Here is a 23,704-nt window from a genome sequence, read left to right as displayed (position 1 = left end):
AAGAGAGGTTTATGCTTGTTTAGGAGGTGAGCAGCTCTGTATCCACATTTGCAGCACGCCAGCAGCTGCCTCCACCACTCACTGCTTTCCAGCTCTGGGCTCAAGTGGAACATTCAATGCTCTGGAAGAGACTTCTCGCCTCATCAGTGATGCACGCAGCTTTGTCAGCTTTGTGCTGGGTGATTAAAGCTCGTTTTGTCCATCATTTCCCAGGCAGTGCTGTCTGTAGTCCCATCAGGAAGGCACCTGGCCAGGTTCTTTGGTTGAAGGCGCTTCCCGAGCGCTGCGGCAGCGGGGGGCACAGTGCTGGGAATGGTGAGCACAGGGCTGAGCCCTCCTCGGGCAGCAGAGCTGCATTGTGACGGAGAGACGAGGGATGCAGCGTGGGCTACTCGCAGGCAAAGTAATCCTTGAGAGGGGAGAAGAGGTGCTGGATGACAGGGATGCTCCAGGACCTTCCGAGCAGCTTCTGGCGAGCCCCGCGGCTGATGTTGGAGACGTCGGTGCAGTGCAGGGGGAAGCCAAAGATCCTGGAGGGCAGAGGGATGGGTGATGCCCAGCAGCTGCCCCGTGCCCATATGGCTCCTATCCAGCCTCCCGGCTTCACAGCCACCCCTCACAGTCCCCACGTGCCACCAGACCTCAGTGCCATCACACCCCACAGCCACCAGATCCTGGTGGCACCACAGACAGGCACCACAACCAAAGGAAGGCAGTGAGTCATTTCTCCAGGCTCCCGTACTAAGGTCAAAAATAAGAGAGTAATCTTGGCTTGTGCTTATTGCCCACCCATCTCAGAGCACCTTGCACAATTTGTTCAATGTCAGCCCATGTCACCACTGCCCATTTTTCCCAGTAACACCTTCGGAGGAGCCTTGAGCCCACGGAGCCTGCACCATGAGACCTACTCCCAGCACTGCCCCAGGATCCTCTGGCTAACACCGGTGCTCCCACTGCTTGGATGGGAGTTCAACTGCCACGTCTCCAGGCACAGCCTGACAATGGCTCAGTAATTGCTGTTTAACTTTCAAATCCCTGCATGCCTCTGGCTCAGCTTTAATTAGTTTCAATTCCAATAAATATTGGCAATTTAAATATAAACAAATGAAAAAAAAAAAAAATGAGCCTGTTTGCTGGCTGAGGCCTTAGTAAGCAAAAACGGCCTTGTGCATGTGGAGTGCAGGACTGCTAGCAATTGCAGTCTGCTCTACTCATTATGCTGCACTTTGCAGCAAATTTGGGGTTGCTATAAGTCATGAATAGAGCCTCGAGCTGGGCTCAGCTCCGCACACATCCAAGCACTGTGCACAGCAGCAGCACTTCCCTACAGTGGCTGCAGCTCTGGGGACAGCAACACTGCAGTGTCAAGCGGCACAGAACCTTGCAAGTACCACAAACAAAGTGAAACCATGGCTGAACGTTACCTGTTCATCCCTGGGAGGTTGCCCCAGAAGTAGCGTGCTCTGTGCGCAGCCGATATCTTGATAGCATCGATCATAACAGGGTTACACTGCAGCCCGAGAGAAGGAAAGCAAGTTAGCAGAGGGGTCAGGGCTTTTTTTTTTTTGCTGGGAGCAGCCTTCCACGGGTAAGTGTGGGTGCCCCATTCCTGCGCCCTTCCCAAAGCCGCAGCGATCCCTACCTCCAGGAACCGAGAAATGTCCCTCTTGTCGTTGACCCTCATGGCCACCACGTTCTCAAACATCCAGAAGAAGGGCCGCTCCTCTCCAGCCTTGGGACGGGCGTAGTTGAGCAGATGGTAGAATTCGAAGAAGAGCCGCCCGGTGCCCTCCGTGCGGGGGGACCCAGCAGGGGTGTTAGGAGGGGACCGCCCGCGGCCCCGCAGGTTTGGCTGAGGCGTGGGGACGGGCTCTGGTGGGCCTGGGGGAGACAGCGCTTGGCACGCATCCCCGGACGGAGCCACCGCAGAACTGCGTCGCCGACCCCAGGCAGCCTGGGGGCTCCCAGCCCCGTGGGGCCAAACAGCCTCACCGTACGGAGCCTTCCTGGGCGGGCTGGCGAGCGAGAGGTCGTTACAGGGGCTGCCGCCGATCACCAGGTCAAAGGGACCCCACTCCTCGATCTGCAGCGGGCAGACAGAGCTGGTTATCGGGGCACAGCTCCTACCCAACCCTCCCTGAGCCAAGAGCAGTGCAGCTCACATTTCTCTTGGTGATGTTCCTGACGTCGTGCACGTAAGTGATGTTGCCCTCGTGCCGCACGGTGCCCACTGCCAGGGGGTCCTCGCAGATCTCAGAGGCGATGTACTTCTCCACTTGGATGCCCAGGTCCTTCAGCACCAGGTACCCTGCCCGGGGATGGGGGGGCTGAGGGCTTTGCAATGGGACCACAGTGCCCACAGTGCAGCCAGTGCACCCAGCACAGCCTGTGGGCACCATCCCCACCCCCTGCTCTCCTCCCTGCTTCCACTGATGGGGATGCACCTGCCCCATCCCCTTCTCCCCAAGCTTTCTGATAGGCTTGAGGCTATCAGAGCACCTTCTTCCAGCACCTCACCTGTTGCTATGCCATCAAACAGAGAGAGCACTCTGATGGGTCTCCTCTTGGCTGGTGGCACTGCTGGGTAGATTTTGGGTGCATCCTGTAATGGAAGACAGCCGTGAGACCCTGTTTCCCCTTGCAGCAGAGCCCTGTGGAGCTCAGGGCAGTGCTGCAACGCTCCCCAAGTCCAGTTCCCTTCACAGGGAGCATCCATGGGGGGGATGAGCCCAGCACACCTGGATGGCCTAGATGAGATTGAGGCAGGGCCAGGACCATTAACCCCTCTCCCCTAACCCTGTGCACCAGGCTCACTGCCTTCATCCCTTACATATTCCTGCCCCTTGTCACTGGTGAAGAAGTCCTGCAGACGCGAGCTCCAGTCCTGCCGGCGCTGCAGCACCCCGTAGCTCCTCTGGGGTTGGCACATGTAACAGTTCCAAGGCTCCTGCTCTTTCGCCTTGGCTGACGAGCCTCGTCCCACCAGGACCTCCAGGCATTCCACACAGAAGCACCTGCCCAGACACAGCACCTCTGAGTGTCAGCCCAGCTTCTCCTGCAGCCCTGTTCCATTTTGAAGGATGCTCTCCCCGAGTGACAGCATCTCAGGATTTAGGGCTGCTGACACGGACTGATGACTTAGGCCTGGGTAAATCTCCTACCACCCTCCCCAGGACCTGTCCAAGTACAGCCAGCTCTGTTTTGCCCCAGTGTAGTGCCCTGCTCCCCCCTGACCCCCAGCCCAGCACCAAGCTCTGCAGGGACTACCAAGGCACGGGGGACCCACCTGCAGCAGCTGGCATTGCTGCAGAGGAGCAGCTCCTTGCCCTCGCAGCACACGGTGCAGTAGGACTGGTAGCCATCTTCGTCATACATGTAGAAGAGCTCCAGGAATCTATCCTGGCAGAGGGCAGATGGGAAGAGAGCATCAGGATCTGTACTCAGCTCCCCCCCCAGCCCCCAGTTCAGAGATGTGCATCCTCAGTGCCTCCTGGGCACCACCCACAGCATGCAGGGAACTCAGAGGGGACCATGCCAAGGGATGACCCTGAGGTGAGCATGGCAGGTTCAGGTCTGGCAGTTTCCCCTATCATCCCCATCCCATTCCCAACCTGATGGCTGCAGCCCTGCTGGCCGCTCTTACCCTGCAGGTGTGGCACAGGCCCCCTTCAAACAGCGGGTGAAAGGTGGCTGGGTTCCTCCTCCCGCATGACAAGCAGCTGTCTGAGGGCAGAGAGAGCTCCACTCACCCCATGGCTCCTTACAGCCCGTGGCCAAGGGACCAAGTGGGGCTGGGGACATCGCCTCAGCTGTGGGCAGGTCCCAGCCTTGCAGCCCTGTCCCCAGCTTAGCACAGTGCATGTAAAAAAGGACCGATGGGTTCTCTCTGGTGCCGCCCTCCAGCACTTCCATCACTCCCAGCCCTTGTATCAGGATAGAACAGGCAAATGCTTACCTTCCAGACTCCCGCTGTTGTTTGTAACTTCGGAAACCATTTGTTCTTTAAGAAAAAAAAACAAAAAAAAAGATTTAGCATTCCATAAAGTAACTTTCATATTGAGCAGATAACACAGCCTGACTTGCAGTTCTGCAGTCACAGTTTGGCCTTTAAGGCCAGCCAGAGCATAGAGGATTTTTTTACTTAGGAACCCATGCACTGCCCACACCACATCCCAGTACCTCGAGTCTGGTCCTCCTCCATGCGCTGCTCCTTGCTGCTGTTGCAGGGGTTGCTCTTCAGCCTCTTGGTGGGTGGACAATGCTCGAGGCACAGCACCTCCTCTGTGCCGTTCCTCAGGGCCCCGTTTTCTGCAAGGGACAGGCAGCTCCAGTGGGGATACATGGGGACATCAGCCCCTGAGCTTTGTCACAGTCCCACCCCAGAACCCTTCCTCGAGGCTCCGGCTCACCCCAGGGTGCAGTGCTCATATGGGATGCCACAACCCTGCAAATCAGCAGAGATCATCTCTGCCTACTGGCATCCACTGCAGGGCAGAGCTACCATTTTTGCTCCTTCTTCCTCCTCTCAGCAGATGAACTGAGGGAGGAGCTGAGTGGGGCCCTGACCTTGTTTGCTCCCCTCCCCATGGGGTCTGTGCTTCCACTGCTGCCCCCAGATCCACAGCCCCAAGGTGGCCACAGATCACATTTCATTGCCAACAGCAACATTTCGGAGAACACTTCAGCGTGCTTTTTAGAGCCCCCAGCACCATGCCCAGCTCCTACCACCAGCCCACCTGAGCTTTTGGGTGGCTGCAGCCCTTTCACACCCAGTGGTTTGAAGCCAGTGAGTGCCCAGTCGATCATGGGCTTCAGCTGCTCCTCCAGGGACTCCCCAGGGGCAGATGTGAAAGTCTTCCCTGAGCGGCTCCGGGCAACCTGCAAGAGGAGGGCAGTGGAGCACAGTGACAAGGCACGGGGGGATGGTTCCCTCCCATTCCCAGCAGCAGCTGCCAGATTCCAGCACTGGGAGTGCCATGGCCACACCAGCCCCCCCCAGCTGCCCCCCACCCTGTGCTCCCTATAGAGCCCAGTTCTGCTCTGCAGTTATACCTCCAGGGCATGGTATATGGCTCGGCGGTAGGAGACCAGCTTATTGAACGTGGCAGTATTGAAATGCTGTCTGAAGGCCATCAGTCCTACCAGCTTGTCTGCAGAAACCTGGGACAGAGGGACAAAAACTCAGTGACACAACTTGCTCCTGTCCCCATATAGCGTGGTACAGCTCTGGCAGAGAAGATAGCAGTAGCTTTGCATGGAGCAAGCCACGCTGCAGCAGGAAGGGAGGACAGAGGAATCATTGCACACGTGGCTATGATAGGCTGTGTGCACCCTCTGCTGGCACTGAGCCTCTGCAGCATGGCACCCAGCATGGGGCTGTGGGAGGGCAGTGCTCAGCTGGGCACGGAGTGAGGGGGGACAGCTGGGACAAACCAGGAAGGAAGATGGGAAGGGGACAGGCTGCCAGCATCAGAGTCAGGAGAGCATCCCAGAGCTGCAGATTGCAAAGCGCTGCACTCCCTGCTCCGGGGAGGCTGCAGCTGGACACACACACCCAGCCCCAGGCACAAGCAGCTGCAGAAATGGGCACAGATCACAGGGATTGGCACAGGAGGGGCTCCAGCCCACCCCCAGCCAGAAGCAGCATGCTCACCTCAGAGAACTTCCCGTCCCCAAACCACTGCACCCATCGCATGCCCGACACCGCCTGGCGCTTGGACGTGGCTCTGTAGGAAACGACAATCGCCGGCCACCAGGAGAAACCCTTGATCTTCCCCCAGACGAGCTCCCCAATTCCAAATTCCTTCCCATCCTGAAAGCAAAGGATAACACACAGATGAACCAGAAGCACGCACGCTTTGTCCCAGCACCCACACAAGGACGCCCTGGGCTGCTGCAGTGCAGAGGAACGGCTGGGCACCATGCAGAGCTGCAACAGCACTCGTGTGGAGCTCTGCAAGGATGCTGCCAGTCCTCAGACTCCCCTGAATGCTTTGAGGCAGCTGGGGCTGGGTCTCATGTCCCAGGCAGCTCCTGCTCATGGGGCAACAACCCATTCATCTGTCTGCAGCACAGTGAGAGGGCACCCACCCTCCTCTGCTGCCCCAGGGCACAGCAGGAACCAAGGCAAAGCAAAGAGAGCAAATACAGAGCTGGGACAGTTAGTTGGTGTGGCTGAGAACCTCCAGCAGGCAGCCCGGCACTGCACTGGCTCCAGGATCTTCCCACAGGAGCTGTTGTCTCATGAGTAGAGCACTCCTTCAAGTTTTGTTCAGCAATTAGGCACCTAATTATTCAGCCAAAAGCAATTGCCCAATTCCTGCAAGTCTCAGGCCCTGCCCTGACGCCATCAGGCACCAAATCACTCCGCTTTCACTCCCCCTTTCAGCATCTCCCAACAGAAGGGCATTCTGCGGGCAGGAAGCCACCCATCCCAGCAGGCACAGCTGCCAGCAGGCACGTGCTGCACTCAGGGCTGCTGGCAGTGCTGAGCTGCACACAGCAGAGACGGCTCAGCGCTGTGGCACAGCCCCTGCTGCCAGCACCCAGCGGGCACAGACCCACCACCTTCCCTCCACCCAGCACAAGAAGGGGGTGCTGGAAGAGCACAGCCTCCCCTCTACCTGGTACTCCAGCGCAATCCCTGCATCCCGGCTCTCTGGCTCCTCAGCCACCAGCTCAGTGGAACCATTCTGGCCCTCCTGGGAGCTGCTCCCCGACAGCGTGCTGCTGCTCTGCGATGAGTCCCGTGAGTCTTCCTCCGTCAGGTCGATGGTGGTGAGCACAGGCATGGCCGTCCTCCTCCGGGAGCTCTGTGTGGGAGGGAGCGGTGTGAGAACCCACTGGGAACAGGGAGCAGCCCCCACCACCTTGTCCCTACAGCACAGCACGACCCCCAGCCTCTGCGGTTGGGATCAGAGGGTCCAGGGCTGAGTGCAGCTAAGGGAGCACTGCTTCGTGCGTATGACATGCAGCAAAAAGGCCAGCTCTTGCTTTCCTCCCCTCATTTCACCCCAGGCAGTCAAAGCACCCAACTCAAAGGCACACACACATCACAGAGGGAAACTGAGGCACGGAGCATGTGGCACTCAGGCCACCCCCAGCCATGCAGACAGCTCCAGGTCCTTCAGCTCTCACCCGCAGCGGAGCCGGCAGTTCCCTGAGAGCCTCCACGCTGCTCGTTTCCTTGATCTGCATCTCGTGGGGGGTCTGCCCTGCCTGGAAGATGAGGCGGACGGGGGGCTTCTGCCGGAGGCTGCTCTCCCAGCCAGCACTGCCTCGGGGCCGCACCTGTAGGAAGGAGCAGAGGTGAGCAGCTCATAGGGACACAGACAGCATCGGAGATGAGGGCACAGACCCCGAACAGAACTTGCACACCCCACAGTGTGCTCAACCCCACAGCCTGGAGGCACTGAGGGCAGCTTTTCCCCTGCGGTTTGCAGCAGCCCAAACCAGGCATGCTTCTGGCATCCGGCACAGCGCTTTCGAAATGAAGTGAGATTTTTACAGCAGGGCTCTGTGAGTGAGCAGCCCCTGCACGTGGCACTGTGGGAACGCAGAATTGTCACCCCGGCTGAATTTATGGCTCTTTCTTTTCAAAGCCTCACAGTCACGGGCAGATCTCCAATCTGCACTCACCTCCTGCGGTTCCATCAGTGTGAGAGGCCAGGACAGCTCCTCCTTGGACAGGTCTTTGCTCACCCTCTTGTTCTTCAGGGGTGCCAGCCCCAGGCTCCCAGCATCTGTGCAAGGGAGCAGAGCAGACTCAGCTCCATGAGCTGATCTCATGAGAGTGGTGTGTTGGGATGGGAAGAGATCGAAGCCTCATCTTTCAGACAACGCAGTGAGAGCAACACTTTTGACAGTCTGATCAAGTTTGCTATTCATTCCCTTTTCAAAGCAGAAACTCTCCCACAATCTGGCCAACCAAGAGCCAGAATCTGGGCACCACAACTTGAGCACTATAAAGCTGGGGCACATCCTGACCCCAGCAGGGCACAGCTTGGACCCCCCAGTCCCACTTACCTGGGGTGCTGGGCTTCCCACTGGCCTCCAGCAGCAGGGCAGCTGTGTCCTTAGTGGGATCGGTGCAGTCCCTGTCGAAGAGGATCAGCTCTGCCCTGCAGTCCGCCTCATCCCGGCCATGGCTCTTCTCCTTTTTCATGGCTGCCTGTGGAAGCAATAGGGGATCATAAACTTAGCCAACCAGAGAGCCCTCTGGCTGAGAAAAGCAGAGCAGGTTGTGTGAACTATTCAGGCCAGGCACAGTCTATTCCCTTAGCAGCTCTCCTACAGCACCCAGGGCAGGCAGAAGGCTCTGGCTGGGGATGCATCTGCAATAACACTGGGTGCTGATGGGCACCTGGACAAAACCTCCCTGAATGTGGCCCTGCAGATTCACCAGCTCCAGCAACCCAACACATTTGCCCCTAGAGAAGCACCAGGGCTATTCCCAGAGCTATTCCCAGCCCCACGTGTCCATGGAGCACTCCCAGGCTCCGTGCTGTGCCCAGCCGTGGCTCAGACCCTTCCCACAATCCTGCCCCCAGCCCCCAGCCCCACGCACTGAGCTCCTGCCCTGCACAACCCACAGCTGCAGCAGAGGGTGAGCATTGCAGACAGGGCACAGCCAGCAGCACCGTGGGGCCAAAGTCCTGTGCCTGCCCTGCTCAGCCCCCCGAGAGGCATGCGGGCCGGTGCAAACATCTGCATCTGCAGCCATTTGCACGTCAGCCGGCCCTGCTGCTCCTCACGCAGGGTCAGGCAGCTCCCAGCTCCCCGCAGCAGCTGTAGCCACACTAGCCACACTTTCACGAGACCCCCGCAAAGCCGAAACCGCCAGGAGCTCCGAGGCCAAAGGCAGATTGACCCCAAAAGAGCAAAGCGACGCTGAGCCCGAGCTGGGCGTTGCCAAACATTCCCGCCACGGAGACCTCTCCCATTCCCCAGCAGCACCCCCTGCCCCGCAGCAGCCATTTCACAGCAGCAGCGCTGGAAGCGGAGGGCTCCAGGAGCAGTGGGACACGCCTCGCCTGCGCCCGCCGCCTCTGCCTCCCCGCGGGTGCCCTTCCTGGATCGTGTTTTCGGAAGCGCCAGCTCCCAGAAGCTCCCAGTCTCTCCCAGAGGCACCCAGGACGGTGCTAACGAAGCTGCCTCATTGCCTGGCTATGGGTCTGTGCTGCGACTTGCCCCTTCGCCAGCGCCGTCATTTCAGGAGCACGCAGATCAGCTCGAGGAGTCGGGGAATGAACGGCTTCACCCCTCCAAGGCCCTGGGGGGGGGGGGGATGCATTGCAGCCCCCACCCCCAGCCCCAGGCTCCAGTCCGGCCGCCCCTTCCCCAGCGCTCCCGCTCTCGGCATCGCCTCCGACTGCTTCACTAACAATTGAGATTTCTGCTTTGAGATCATCTGTCAGCACCTCTGGCAAACAAAGACCAGTCGGGGTTTGATGTTTTGGATGCAGAGGGTTGCATTAAAACCCCGGTAAAACCCAAATGCGAGGGGAATCAGGTGCCTGGCCCCCACCACTCCGGGCAGGGACCCCAGGCACACATCCTCCCCCCACCAGAGACACGGCTCTGTAACAAAGGGACGAGGAGGGAAACTGCACTGGCGGGAGCCTGAACCACATAAAGCCCTACAGCTGTGCACAGAAATCCTACTGCTGCAGCACATCTGCTCCCAGACTAGTGAAGAACTCCCAGGAGCTGCCCAGACTCACCGTGTGCCCCCGGCTGCCCTGGACGCTTGCAGACACAGCCCCACAACAGCAACTGCTGGGGATTTTCTCCCCAGCCCCAAATCATCGGCAGCAGTGATGCTGCCAGTAAAACCAGAGCATCTTAACCCTAACCAGAGCATCTCACAAACATGTCTAACTCAGAATCCCATAAACTGAGTGCAGACACGCTGCTCTCTTCAGAACAGGCGATGGACAGGGACAGTGCCAGGAAATGTGACAGAGAAAGGCAGCAAGGGATGGGGACACGTGGCTCTGAGGTGTGGGGAGGACAGCCCCAGGGGCCTGCTTGCTCCATGCACTCCTCCAGCTGCACAGCCTGGGATCACTCAAGGACATCTCATCACCATCCTCTGATACGCAAGCGGGAAAGGGAACATTACACCAAAACACAGGCTGCAAAGCTAGCTAAACTCTTGGCTTCGCCTGGGCAGCCATCCCCATTCCTTCTCTTCCCCATGCCAGCTTCTGTACCAGGACACAGAGCCGTGCACCTCCAGCACGGTCACCCCGGTCCATTCAGCTCCGCCTGCTGCAAGCTTGGAGAGCTCTTTGTCCTCACCTCCCCTCGCAGAAGCACACCAGCATGTGCAGATAGGGCCTTACAAAAATAATAAGAAACAGAGCACTCCCCTCGCGTGCTTCTCTCTGGCAGGGGGGAGGAGAAAAGCAGCACCGCAGCGCTCGCCCTGCTGAATGCAAGCAGACAGACGCTACGGTGATACAGCCCATAGGACCTGTGGAGAACCAACGACTCCAGCACTCCAGCTCTGATGTTCGAGGCTCCCCAAGAAGCTGGCGCTCCGGCAGCCCATGACACTGCCTCGGTGACCGGGACGTTCCCTGCAGCCATACCCCATGGAGACAATAAACCCGCTGCCTCCAGATCCCGCCCTAGTTTTGCAATACCAGCTTCTTTACGGTTTGCCAAGCTGCTTGAAGCCCGTGCCATGGCATTAACTGCTTAGGGATCCCGCGGCCGGGAATGCCCGCTTGTGTCCGGCTGAGCTCCGGGCAGAGCACACCTGGAGGGCCCCAGCTCGGGGCCGGGGCAGCTCCGGGCCGCTTTCAGTTTTCCTTCTTAAGAAAACAGAAGAAGGGCCCTTATCAGGTCGGTTTCCCCAGTAGGTGGAGAGATTGCAGGGGAGACGGGCGGACTTTGCCTCCAGACAGGGGCATGCATATCAAAAGGCTGGAGGGAAGCACTGCGCGATGGCTGGGATGGCAGCCATCACCCAAGCCCTGTTTGAATAACAAAAAGAACTAAAAGCCCCCAATGGTCGGGGCCGGCTCCCTCCAACCCCGGCTCTGCAGCCGGCTCCGGGTGATCACGCAACACAAATGGCCTTTAACGCTCCCCGAAACCGAACATTTCCCTCTAATCCTGCGAAGAAAAGAGTCGCCGGGTTGGCAGTTTAGTAAGAAAGGGAGCGCATTGGGGCAGATATGCTCATTAACGTGCCGGCCTCTCCCCTCCCCTGCCCGCTTCCTGTGCCTGGCCCCTTCCCCGCTGCCGCTCTCCCTCCCCGCACGCCGGGCTGCGGCATTTCCCTCCATTTTCCCCCCCGTTTCCTTTTCTGCCCTCCCTGCCCCGCTCCCCGCCGAACCGCCGCAGCCCTTTTGTGCCCCCTCCCTGCCCCCCTCCCCCCGCCCTGTGCTCCATTGCCCCTTTGCATTCCGTAAAAGCTCGCTTGAAAGAAAAGAAACAAAACAAAACAAAAAAAAACCACAAACCGGCCCCTCCTCTCCCAGCGAAGACCAGGCCTGGGAAGTCTCCTGGGCAGCCACCATCACGGCCAGCCGCTGCTCCAGCCGCTCGAGGCTCGTTACCATGCTCATCGCTGTGCCCGGTGCCGGCGGGCAGGGCAGGCGGTGGCCCCCGGGTCCCCTCGGTAGCGACTACTGCATCCCCGCTGCCCTGCACAAAGGGAACGGAGTGATGACAATGACACCTCGCTGTCCCCGTCTCCCACCCGCCCTCTCCATCTCGGGGACAACCCGACCTTCTTTGCGGTTCGGGGAAAGACGGGAATGGAAATCCTCCTGCGGGGCAGCGATTTCAAACACTACCGTCCTCCCCTTCAGGCTACAGCATTCCCAGTGTCCCCTGACCCCTCGCCCCGAGGGTGTCACCGCAGCCCCCGGCACAGCGCTGCCGCACCGCAGGGACACCCCCCGCAGTCTCTCTCCCCGGGATCTCCCCGGGCCCGGCGGCAGGAGGAAGAGGAGGAGGTGGAGGTGTTTCCCCCGCACCCCCCGCCGCTGCCCCGCGGCTGAGCGCACCCCGACTCCGGCCGCCCGCTGCTCTCCGTGCGCAGCTCGAGGGATGACTTCACGCTTCAGGCACCACCGGGAGCCGCTCTCCTGCAGAAAGAGAGAAAGAAGATGGTCTGACACATCGCCGGCCCACGGGAGGAAAACAAAGGTGTTCATGTCGAGCACGGCTAATGCCACCCAGGCTCCCGGAAGCCCTCCCGTCTGCCCCAGTGCCCGTGGGGTTGATGACCGCAGCATCCCCGGACCCTCCCAGCCCCGAAGGCATCACTTGTCTCTTCGCCGTCGGGAACGCGAGTCACCGCGGCTTTGCCGTGGTCTGCCGTGCCTCGGCCGTCCCGGCATCGCGGGAGAAGCCCAGCGCCCGCCCTCTCCGTGACAGCCCCGGCCGAGCCCCGCGGAGCGCAGCGCCGGTAACTCGCGAAGTTGCGACAAGAGCCGGCGGGGCCGGGAGAGGAGGGAGCCCGGGGCGCGCCCGTCGCCGAGTCCCGCAGCTCTCCCGGGGTCGAGAGCCGGCAACAAGTGGCGGCGAGGCCGCTGCCCGCAGCCCCTCCCCACCGCCCTCTGCCCCGTGCCGCGAGTCCCGGTAACGGGGCACGGAGCGACGGGGGCCCGGGACGCTCCCGCAAAGACCCGGCGCCGCGCTCCGGTACCGCGTCCCCGCCCGCCCCATTGTCCCCCGCCGCCGCGAACAACAAAGCCGCCCACGAGGATGCGTCGCGGCTCCTGCCCCGTGGGCTCCGCAACCCCCGGCTCTCCCCCCGGTGCCCGGCCCCGCGCTCACCTGCGCCGCGACGGGACGCGCCGTCCAGCGGGGCCGCGCCGCCACTCGCCGCCTCCCGCGCCCCGGCCGGCCCCCCGACAGCCCCGCGCTCCGGTTACATGGCGCTTTAACCCTGCCCGTGCTGGGCAGCCCCTCCTCCTTCGCCGCCGCCGCCGCCCCACGCCGCACGGCGGGGGAGGGGAGGGCGAGGTTCGCACCCCCCGGCCCGGCCGCCGCCCCCGAGCCGCGCAGCTCCCCCCCAAGCAGCCCGGCATTCTCGGGGTTCCGCGCCTCTGCACCACCCCGCCCGAGTTTCCTCCACGTGCCCTGCATTCCACCAGTGCCCCGCGCCATCGGCGCCCCGAGCGCTCACTCCCCCATCGCTCCACATCTCTCCGCATCGCTCGAGGCTCCGCTCTCACCGCCTCGCCATGCCTCGCATCCACTTTCCGGGGTTCCACACACTCCCCCTACCCCCCCGGGTGTCTCCATCCCTCAATGGTGCTCTACCCCCAATGCTGGCACCCTCGGGGCTCAGCATCCCTCCGGGGTTCAACATCCCACCGGGTCTCAGCATCCCCCCAGGGCTCAACATCCTCCCGGGGCTCAGCCCTAACAGTGCTCTACAGTGCAGCCCCCCAGCTCTGCCGGGTGCTCTGGGCTGAGCATCCCCCTGCCCACGGCCCTTCACCACGGTGTGGATGGACAAAGCCACACAAGTTTCGCAATAGTTTATAATTTTTTCCTCCTTTTCCTTTCCCATGCAGTGGTGAGCACTTGGAAAGGCTGCACTGGGGATGAGGAAAACAGTCCGCACGTCCCCTGCCCCAGACAAAGCATCCCGAGTCCACGTGGGGTATAATCTTCTCTGCTCCCTTGTTATTGCTGCTGGGTACAGCAGAAAACTGGATATCAGGAAGGAGAGGGAATATTGTTAGCCTGCTGCGATGGAAATAAGCTCTCAAGGCTAGGAGGAAAAATGAGGCAGCCAAAGTGTCAGCAACCTGTACGCAGTGCCTACACAGGCCCATACAGCAGGTTCCCCACACCACCACCCTACTGTGCACAACGCGAGCATGAAAAATGTGGCTGCATGAGCAGAGAAAAGCCCTGCAAGTGAACAAGAGAAGGAGATGAGAAATCTGGTCTGGGGAAGCCTTTGGGAATGCTGGAGATTACCATTCAAATAAACACACGCCAAATAAACCTCAAGCTGATTTGCAGCTCTGCTGAATAGATTAAATCCAAGCAATCCTGTTTGGTTTTTCCAAATTTTGAGAAGCAAAATGCTTCTGTGTGTTTCCAGGCCACCATGAGGAGTGCAATTAGCCCTTACTTCAAGGACCTTCGGGCTCCTCTCCCTTTCTAGCAAAACCTTCCTGCCGCCGCTGGCCCCGCTGACCTGCCATCAATCTCCTGCCCGTGGAAACGCCTCTTTCCCTCTCTTCCCTCGGTTATCATTTAATTCAGGAGAGCACTTCTGTGCATACGGTTTGAAAAAGGCATGGCACTGAACAAAGCCGCTCTGAGCAGATCATGAGCTAAACCCTGACCCCATCACCGCTGCACACAGCCGCGGAGAGATGCTGCGAGTTTATTTCTTACCCATCAAGAAAGTAAGTATGTCATTTTATGGGCCAAAAAAAAAGAAAGAAAGAAAAAAAAAGGTCCCTATAAAGGAACCTAAAGGAGACGAAATCATAAAGGAGATTTTGTATCAAGGTTCCTGCTGGGCACTTTGGCTATGCTGGGTCACAGCAGTGCCACTGAAATCACAGCACTGCTGCCCATCGGCTTGAGGTTCCCCAGTGAGGACCAGCAGTGGGATGCAGCTGTGGGATTGGAGCTCACCAGTGTCACCAGTGCATCTGCCAGAGGCTGGGAATTGTGCCCAGGTTGGTCACAGCAGCTATCTGATCCTGGCTGTCTGCCTTATTCTTTCCTGCCAAACCTCTTCCTAAATTTCTCCTTTGCTGTCCCGGCCAGGCAAACCAATGTTGCTTCCTCCTAAAGCTCTGCCCTGTCTCCTCTGGGCACCTGCTGTCTCTTACTTTGCACCAAAGGGTTTGGGTTGGAAACTGCTCTGCGCTTTGCAAACAGCTTGCCTGGACATCCCAGACAAATAAAGCAATTGAGCAACTGTGATTTATTCCCTACAGCCTTCAGCAGTGCATCCTTGTTATCTCTGGGGCTACAGGTCCCAGGCCCTGGTGGAAGTGAGCTGTTTGTTCAGCCTTCATCGAGCAGAGCAAAGCACCAGCGCCATTAAAACACTGCAAACCATTACAAACCCTCCTAGTGACCCCAGGGAGTGCATCTCTTGAGGTGTGTTGTCCTCCTCCCCCAGGGGGGCTCTGTGCCTCATGCCCACATCCTCAAACAGCCCTGTGCCATCTCCGCAGGGTTTGGGCTTCGCTGGAGGCTCTGCCTCAGCTGTTGGAAAGCCTCAGCCTGCTGCCACATGTGGGAAGGAGCCTGCAGCCTGTGCAGAGCTGGGCTGCCTGCTCACATCTGCGGGGAGCTGCTGTTGACATGGAGGTAGGAAGTGTTCTCCCTCCTACACGGCGTTTCGAGCCCTTCCTGTGGGCTGGCCAGGACCACATGCTGTAACTCCCTAATAAAAATAAATGTAAAACCAATTGGCACTCATGTAACCAGAACATCTCGAAAGACTGGCAACCAGCGTGTGAACTTCAAACAAGAAGGCACACAAAGAAAAACCTTCTGTGCCTCTCTGGCCACAAAATCCTCTTTTTTTTTTTTTTTCTAGAAAACAGGATGCATTTGCTGCAGTCGAACCTGAAAAGCAGAGGCCCCAAACGTCAGGCTGTGAATGCAGGCAGCAGTGGGCAGAGCCCTGCGGAGGAAATGTTTTCCCTGTGGTCACAAGGCAACAAGAGCATAGCAGAACCCAGAGCCCGTGCTGCCACACCGCCACTGCCTTTGCAATTATGGGCTCCTGCAGCAGCACTTCCCTGGGAGCGAACAGCACAGAGTGCAATGAGAGAAAGGAAAGGGCATGAAGCTGCAAGAAGAAACTGAAATCCTGATCTCAAAGGTGCCATTTGCCTCTGCAGGAACAGTGCTCCCCCTCCAGCTGGGCAATATCCATCACAAGAGCAGAGGAGAATGTCAGCATTCCTCAGTCTCTTGGAGGGATGCTCTCCCAAATCCGCACAGCTGGAAGGGACGTTGTGCATCAGCAGAACAAACAGAGCTGATCCTGGAGGGGTGAAATGTGCTGGGGTGATTCCTGGGATCGTTGGCAGTTTCTTACCATTCTGGGCCTTCCCCAAGGAAGCTGCAGCTGGTGGCCTTCCTGTCCCAGAAATGTGCCCCAGGTCTGGCCATGGGGGATTGCATGGAAGGATCTGAGACCCCCCAAGCTGGACGTGTCAGCTGGGATTTGATCTTTTCAGAATACAAAGGAGGGAGCCTTCCTGAGGTGATGCTTTCCATACAAAGGGGAAGGGGAGGGAGGAAGCCCAGGGTGGACAGGTGAAATGAAGCTGAAAAAGTATCTTAAGAAGGGCACATGGTTCCTCCTATTTTGGAACATCCCACTGGAACACCCTGCTTCCTCACCTCTCCTCCTCCCATTGCTTTTTGCTGCTGCTCCTGCTGCAATGCCTGTGGTTAACATCACCTGTGCACAGCACCCAGATGCCACCCGCAGCTCCGAGCCCATCAGCAACGCTCTGCATGAGAATGCCCCAATGCAGCACCCCGGGCTGATGGCCTGCAGCCTCCTCTTCATAGATGAACCCCAAATCCTTTCCCAACAACCACTGCCCAACCCCACAGCCGGGTCTCAGCACAGAAGGTTGGTGGTGCTCAGCACACGCTGCCATAAAGCCGTGTCCCATGCAGCAGGATGGATGCATTTCCCACTGATCGTTCAAACAGGATGTTAGGAGCACATCTCTCCATTTAAACTCTTCTTCGTGGATCCCGTCACTCAACTTTCCCCAAGAATTTGGTTTGCTGCCTGGGAAATTCTTTACCTCCATGGGTTTCTCCCTTCTGCCGTACCATGTGCATGCTCACACAAGCACACACCAGCACTGAGACCATCGTTAATTAGTTCCTAAAGCATCACCCTAGAAAGACACGGGGAATTAAGGATGAGTCACAGACTGCTGCAGCAAGGCTGATCCTGGCTTGCAATCCAAACTGAGGATTGCCTCTTTCCACTTTTTCTTTTCTTTTTTTTTTTTTTTCGACCATGAATGAATGTGGCCACTTCACCACTTCACCCGATACATCGTAGCAATAGCTAGATGAAAAACCCACACTTGCTTTGGGCTGTGCTGAACACGGAGGGTCAAATCCTGCGGCCACTCAGTCCCACGTGTAACTTCCCACCCCCACAGTGCTGTTAGGTCAGGGCAGCATCCCGCCATGCTGGGCATGGAGTGGGGATCTCTGGGCTGAGCTGGGAGGTGGAGGGGGAAGGAATGGGCGCAGGGCTGTGATTTCCAGACACGGAGTGAATCTCTCTTAATTCTCCATCATCTATGGTGTTTCGCTGCCTGACTCCTTGCTTGCAAACCCATGGAAATATCCCACGCTGGCATTTACGATTGTGAACTGCATGATTTTGCCTTTCATGAAGACTTTCTTACGGGTGAACAGCTTTTGGGACAGAAGGGCTCAGGCACAGACATGTGGACACAGCGCTGCTCCTGCAGCTCCTGCTCTCAGGAAAAAAAAAAAAAAAAAAAAAAAAAAAAAGAAGAAAAAGAAAAAAAGGGCTGGGGGTCCTCAGGGGGAACACACTGAGTTTGGGGATTTTCTCCTAGAAATTGGGTAATGTAACAGAGGAGAAGAAGCAAGGGGTGATTTTATCCTTCGCTTGCTGCTGGCTGCAATCCCCGGGGGATGTACTAATAAATAAATAAATAGATAGATAAAATCCGACCTCCCCCACGACAGCTTTTTAACGATTAATTTTAAATTATTATTATTATTATTTTTTTTTTCCCTAAGTCCCGTAGAAGCAACGCCTTCCCCACGGCCTGCCCGGCCCTCCGTGGAAAGTGCGAGCGCCAATGCTCAGACTGACTCGGGCGGTGCGGCGGGGCGGGCGGGGCCGGAGCCGCCATGGGGCTGCTGAGAGCCGGGCGCGACGCGGGGCCCGAGGCGGGGAGCGGGGACGTGCAGCACCTCAACCAGCTGAGCGCCGAGGTGCGGGGCCGGGGGGAGGGGGAGGAGGGGGCAGGCGGTGCCCGGAGAGGGCGAACAAGCGGCCCTGAGGCGCGGGGCCCCGAGCCCGGCCTGCCCCGGCCTGCGGTGTGAAGGCTCTGCTGGGCTGCGGGCCGCGCCGGTGGCGGCGGTGCTGGGAGGCGGTGGGATCTGCCCGCAGCTGGGCCCGGGGGTGACGGCGAGGCCTTGAAGCCGTGCTTCTGTCTGCCGAGTCGCTCTGGTTACCCCGTGGGTTTTTTGGTGCATCGGAGTGGATGTTTGCATCCTCTCCCGTTGGCTGCTGTTTGGATCGCATGGGATGGAACGGCCACAAAAGGCCTGCTGGTGCTGGGTGCATGAACCCCTCGGGTTGTCTTTGAAGAGAGTCCATGTGCAAATGCTGCCCATAGGCATCTTGTCATGGTGAGGGCTGGGGGAGCACCTCAGCATTTATGGCCACAAGTTGTACCAGAGGTTTAGGTTAGACATAAGGAAGAACTTTTTCTCTCAGAGAGTGGTCAGGCACTGGAATGGCTGTGCAGGGAGGTGGTGGAGTCGCCATCCCTGGCAGTGTTCAAGAGGTGTCTGGATGAGGAGCTAGGAGATTTGGTTTAGTGCTCGTGGTAGCAGTGGCGATGGGAGGACGGTTGGACTGGATGGTCTTGCTGATGATTGGGAGCTCAAACTCAAGCACCAGCACAAGGAAACAGGAAGAGCTGTGTCAGGGCAGGACATCAGCCCCAAACTGCGTGGTGAGGGGGGGGGAACGAGGTGCTGAGGAACAAAGCACACTGATGCTTTACTCCTAACACCACCCTGTTTCTTCACAGCAATTCTCAGCACTGACGGAAGTGCTCTTTGGCTTTCTGACAGAACCCAAGGAGGTAAGGCTGCACAGAGCACAAAAGCAGCTCTCAGGTGAGAAGCATGCAGAGATAAGATTGTGTCGTTGCTCTTTCTCTTGAGCAGGTAGAAAGGTTTCTGACTCAGCTCTCCGACTTTGCAACCATGAATAAAATCAGCTTGGGCCCCCTGAAAAACATCGTCAAAAGTATTCTTCTGGTACCCAATGGTAAGTGGTACGTATGCATATGCTGCCCTGAGGCCAAACTGCTGCATCCATTCTGCATGCTGCTAAAGGCCCCACGTCTTCAGAACTGTGTTGCACGATGATGCTAACAGTAACTCATAAATAGCTTAGCATTTAAGAATCAAAAATTCAGAAAGTGCTCCCCTGCTGCAGCATCCCTACTGAATGACTCAGGCTTTGTCTTCTTTACACCGTTCCCACATACAGGTTTTGCAGGCCTGGCTACACTCACTCCCCTGCTTATTAAGTGCAGGCACAAACACTTTGTGATGGTAACAGAGCTTGGTTCAACCCATACCTGTAATCCATTTGTGCTAAACCAGCACAGCCTTATGTTGGCACCACATCTTTGCACTTCCATCCCAGTAACCCAGCGCTGTGACTCCTACGAGAACAAAGCACCATTTGAGGGCTGCATTCACGCCCCCCCTGGAGCAGACTGGGATCCAGCAGGCATAGTTCCGTGCACACGTGATGTCTGTCCTTGTAGTCTTGTTTTAGAAAAACACATAAACCTCCAGTGACTTCTCATTCACAAACACTGGAGGAGAGGGGTGGGAGAATTCCCTTTGCATGCCCTGTTCGGACTCTGCCGTATGAGATTGCTCTGATGTTTTGGCTGCTGTCGGACACAACGCTGCATCAGACATCCTCCCTCACACACATTCATGCCTTGGTGATCCTCGTTATCAATGGTTGCTTAGAAATACCCTTCAGTCCCCCATTTCCCACAGAGTTCGTCACAGCAGCGAGGCTGCGCACAGCGGCTTCCTGCATTCGGGTTAAACTTCCATCCTACTATTTCAAGCCATTTCTTCTGTCCCAGAGAAGCACTGAATAGTTTCCTTCCCTACAACTGCCTTGGAGGGATTCAGTGCAGAATCAGCATTTTCTCCCTTCCTGTTTGTGCACTGGCTGCACTCAGCCTCACGGTTCCTGTTTGCAAGCGCTGGTTCCAGTCCTGTTACACCTTCTCAGAAGCTCCGGGATGCCACGGGCTGCACCAGGGCAGAACACAGCAGATAACTTTGCCTCTGTGCTACACAGAGCCACGTGGGGCTGCCAGTCTCTTTGAATGTTCACAATTCCTGCTCCTGGCTTCAGAGAACAGAATCCTTGTAAACTTCCATGTGCTGCCTGCGCTCAGGAACAAAGGAGGCAGGCACAGCAGGGGAAAGTGTTATATGCACACGTTCACACCCATAATCCAAAACACAGCAGGTAGGTCAAATTAGTAGCCTGCCAGCCTTAACAGTTCCCCCTTAACAAGCAGAGCTTCTATAGGAGAGAAAGCAGCAACTTCAAAACACAACTGCTGCTGCTGTTACCATGGTTACCTGCAATGAAATCTCTCCCTCTCTCTCTCAGGCACTTCCACAGGACTGACTTTTAAAGCACTGGGCATCTGCAAAGATACCAGCAGACACAACTGTATTGCCTATTGGCAAGCTGGGGTTTGTTTCAAAACAGTCCAAGAACAGCCTTTCTATGGCGAGGTCTCCATCCCTGCGTCTGTTTGCCTCAGTAAGGACTGGTTCCACTCAGTAGAAGCTGATCTTTTTCCCCTTGCACTGTTTATTCAGGTGCCCTGAAGAGAAATCTGTCTTCCGAACAAGTCAGAGCAGATTTTGTTGCTCTAGGTAGGTCACGTGACTTCGCTAAATAAAAGCTAATTAACATTTATCATCTATAGTAACCTCGTGTGCTTTCTCCCACAGGCCTCAGCGAAGAGAAAGCCAGTTATTTTGCAGAGCAGGTACGAAGACCTCCTTGCTTGTTTCTAAACTAACAGAAACTCAGTCAGATGCATCAGCTGCTTTCTTCCAATCCAGCTCTGAATTTTGAGCTGAAAATCCCCAGTGATAAGAAACACTTGTGTAATGGTGCTGTGCTTTGCTGTGGCCTCTAGCCTGTGGGCTCAGTGATTCTTGCAGCCGTGTGGCTTCCATCTGATTGTTTTTCTGCTTTGCATGCCTGGAGCCCCGGGGTCACGCACTTACACGAACACATGACTTTTTGAGCAGATAGTGTTACACAGAACCAACCTTCAAACAAAACCAGCCAGTGCCAGAAGTGACGGGGCAGATGGAAATCCTTGCAGGACTCATCCTTGGGAGCCCTCCTGGCTGCATTAGCTTGGCCCATATCACACACACACACACACACACACACACACTTGGGCAGCTGTTTTGTGTTGAAATTACAGGTACCACACGTGGAGCCCCTCTGAACTGATGGTGTGTTCTGTTCTTGCAGTGGAAGCTGAATGCCCCCACCCTGACACGCCTGGCTGTTGGTCAGACACTGACGATTAACCAGCTGATAGACATGGAGTGGAAGTTTGGTGGTAATGGAGCTAAGACTTAAACTGGCCGGGTTGGGAAACCCAACAGCACCTTTGGGCTGTAGGAGGTTTTGTTACACAGCTTGCTAACTTTCTCTCTCTGAATCACAGTTACAGCCGGGAGCAGCGAACTTGAAAAAGTAGGAAGTATCTTCTTACAGGTAAATGCCCTGCATGGGGAAATCACAGCACAGTCAGGGAACGAGCCGTGGCCAGGGCTGTGGGGGGAACTGGCTGCCAGAGGAAGCAGAGGAAAGCTGGATCTCGTAGGAGCTTTGCAGTGGCACATCTTCAGTGCTCTGAGCGAGCTGCCAGCAGATAGCAGCCGTGCTGCTGTTTGTTACTTCTCAGAAGAGCTGCATCACAAAAGTGCAGCCCACTCTGAAAAGCTTCAAAAAAGCTCGATCTTAGCACAGGTTGTGCTGCCTCAGGGAGGGAGGGGGAAGGCCGTCGTTTCTAAGGGCTTCCCAGAGATCCTCCCTTATCTGTTCCTGCAGTGACACTTCTTGAAAAGCCCGACAGAGACGTGTGTTCTGTGCAGCAGTTTGCACTAGAACTCAGAGCAGATTCCTGTCTATTCATGGTGCTTGAAATACAGGCTTCTGCATTGATACATCTCTGCTTTTTCTTCCCCCTAGCTGAAGCTGGTGATTAAAAAAGGGAGCCAAATGGAAAATGTCTATGTAGGTGAGTTAACCGTTCTGGAAAAGCAGCAGAGAGCTTGAAATCCGAGCTGTAGCTCAGAGCTTTTGTGTGTTTGGGGAGGTGGGGGAGCTTTGGGGGCAGACCCAGCAGGGGTCACTGTGAGAGCATTGCTGGGAGATGCTGCTCCTCCGGCCTCTCCTTGATGCAATCAGGGAAGCATTTGGGAGCACCGACTGCTGGGCAGCCCTCACATCATTGCAAAAGCAGATGCAGGTATGCCATGGAGCACTGGAAAACAGCAGCATGGCAAAGGAAGGAAGTGAACCTAGCTTAGGTGGACGTGAGCTGCTCTGTGATAGCACCAGAGTGGCTTCTCCAGCCTTCATTGCAACCTGACATCTAAGGTTTGATACACTCTATTATTATTTCTTTTTTGCCTACAGAGTTAACATTGCCCCAGTTCTACAGTTTCCTGCATGAAATGGAAAGAGCCAAAACCACACTGGAAAGCTTCGGCTGAAGCTACAAGGACCTGACCTGTCATCTGTGCAGGGTGTTTAATTTCTCCTTGTGGACCTGCAGATCTGCTCTGTTCCAGCTGGTAAGAGAAGATGAGGCTGTGCAACCAACAGCTGTGCCAGAAGTCCTTCAAAAGCCAAAACTTGGGCAAATGCTTTGAAGGCATTACGAGTCCACCTGGCCCTTTTTTAATACTATCATGAGAAATTGTCTGATGTGGATACCTGTACTAAAATGGCAAAGAAATAAACCCATCCCCATCCTTCTCTGTATCAGAATTTGATTTTTTGAGACAGAAACAGAGAGAAGAATCACTTCCATGCTAGGAAGAATGGAGCAGGAACGGATGGGGTGCAAGGAAAGCATCCAGCCTGCTGAAACACTTCACACCCACTTTGAGCCTCTCCTTCTTGTGTCAAGGAATGGAATGATTGCATCCTTCCCAGTCACATCTTGTGCAAAATGGCACTGAATCACCATAGAAAGGTTTGAGCTGGAAGGGAGCCTTAAAGGCCATCTGGCCCTGCAGTGAGCATGGGCACCCGCAGCTCCACCAGTGCTCAGAGCCCCCCAGCCTGACCTGAGTACGATGGGAGGATCAGCTCAATAGAAAAGGTGCTGTAAAGAAAGGGAAAAAGATTGCTTACCCAGATCAGGAGATTTCAGGTTCCCAAGGGAGGAATCTCCAGAAAAAGACCCTTCCCAGGGGCAGTCAGCCCTTAAATGAGGTCCAAAAGGTGCAGCCTGCTCCACCCCTTCCTGTCTCACACCTGAATCGCCTTCACCTGTGCTCCAGGGCTGACAGGGGCCTTTCCCTAGGTGCTCCATCAGTGGCCCAGGCCTCGACTCAACAGTTACCATACAGGCACCCACCTCATCTCTGTGCCACTGCTCTCACTGTGAAACCTCCCTTACATCCCATCTCCACCTCCCCTCTTTCACGTTGGTCTTTTCAGCTTGCAGAAAACCTGGCACTTTTCCACGTTGCATTTCATGCAATCCTGCATGAGGGACCGGAGCCTGTGGTGAGGACAGGCTGAATCACGTGCTTGGAGCACAGCGCAGGGAATCCTGCTGGCAAGCCTGGGGGCAGTATCTGCATGTTTATTTCCTGACATAGCAGGCCATCCACGAGCATTTTAAGC

The 23,704-nt window shown here is 56.7% G+C and overlaps 2 protein-coding genes across 6 annotated transcripts; one reads left to right on the top strand and one right to left on the bottom strand.

The window, feature by feature from the left end:
* Window positions 1-388: 388 nt before the first annotated feature.
* On the bottom strand, window positions 389-11,579 carry DNMT3B (DNA methyltransferase 3 beta; the record flags this gene model as incomplete). Of its 4 annotated transcripts, none has more annotated exons than XM_079543476.1 (19): window positions 389-530; window positions 1,425-1,510; window positions 1,643-1,881; window positions 1,993-2,083; window positions 2,163-2,308; window positions 2,518-2,602; window positions 2,831-3,014; window positions 3,287-3,399; window positions 3,644-3,723; window positions 3,956-4,000; window positions 4,180-4,308; window positions 4,737-4,878; window positions 5,053-5,160; window positions 5,654-5,812; window positions 6,624-6,812; window positions 7,138-7,290; window positions 7,639-7,742; window positions 8,026-8,170; window positions 11,475-11,579. In XM_079543476.1, the coding sequence occupies 19 exons, from the start codon at window positions 11,577-11,579 to the stop codon at window positions 389-391; spliced, it is 2,445 nt and encodes an 814-aa protein (XP_079399602.1). The 4 variants fall into 4 exon arrangements, with proteins under 4 accessions (XP_079399602.1, XP_079399603.1, XP_079399600.1 ...); XM_079543477.1 differs by having other exon boundaries at window positions 7,138-7,218; XM_079543474.1 differs by having other exon boundaries at window positions 1,643-2,083.
* Window positions 11,580-17,880: 6,301 nt separating this feature from the next.
* Window positions 17,881-22,614, top strand: COMMD7 (COMM domain containing 7; the record flags this gene model as incomplete). Of its 2 annotated transcripts, none has more annotated exons than XM_079543325.1 (9): window positions 17,881-17,964; window positions 18,792-18,845; window positions 18,931-19,033; window positions 20,635-20,691; window positions 20,770-20,807; window positions 21,308-21,398; window positions 21,507-21,556; window positions 22,034-22,082; window positions 22,484-22,614. In XM_079543325.1, the coding sequence occupies 9 exons, from the start codon at window positions 17,881-17,883 to the stop codon at window positions 22,558-22,560; spliced, it is 603 nt and encodes a 200-aa protein (XP_079399451.1). In that variant the 3' UTR covers window positions 22,561-22,614. The 2 variants fall into 2 exon arrangements, with proteins under 2 accessions (XP_079399451.1, XP_079399450.1); XM_079543324.1 differs by having other exon boundaries at window positions 18,928-19,033.
* Between the last annotated feature and the right edge of the window lie 1,090 nt (window positions 22,615-23,704).

Source organism: Tetrao urogallus (genome assembly GCF_951394365.1).
Source record: "Tetrao urogallus genome assembly, chromosome: 16".
NCBI classification, from domain to species: Eukaryota; Metazoa; Chordata; class Aves; order Galliformes; family Phasianidae; genus Tetrao; species Tetrao urogallus.
This window is presented reverse-complemented; position numbering and strand designations above follow the sequence as displayed.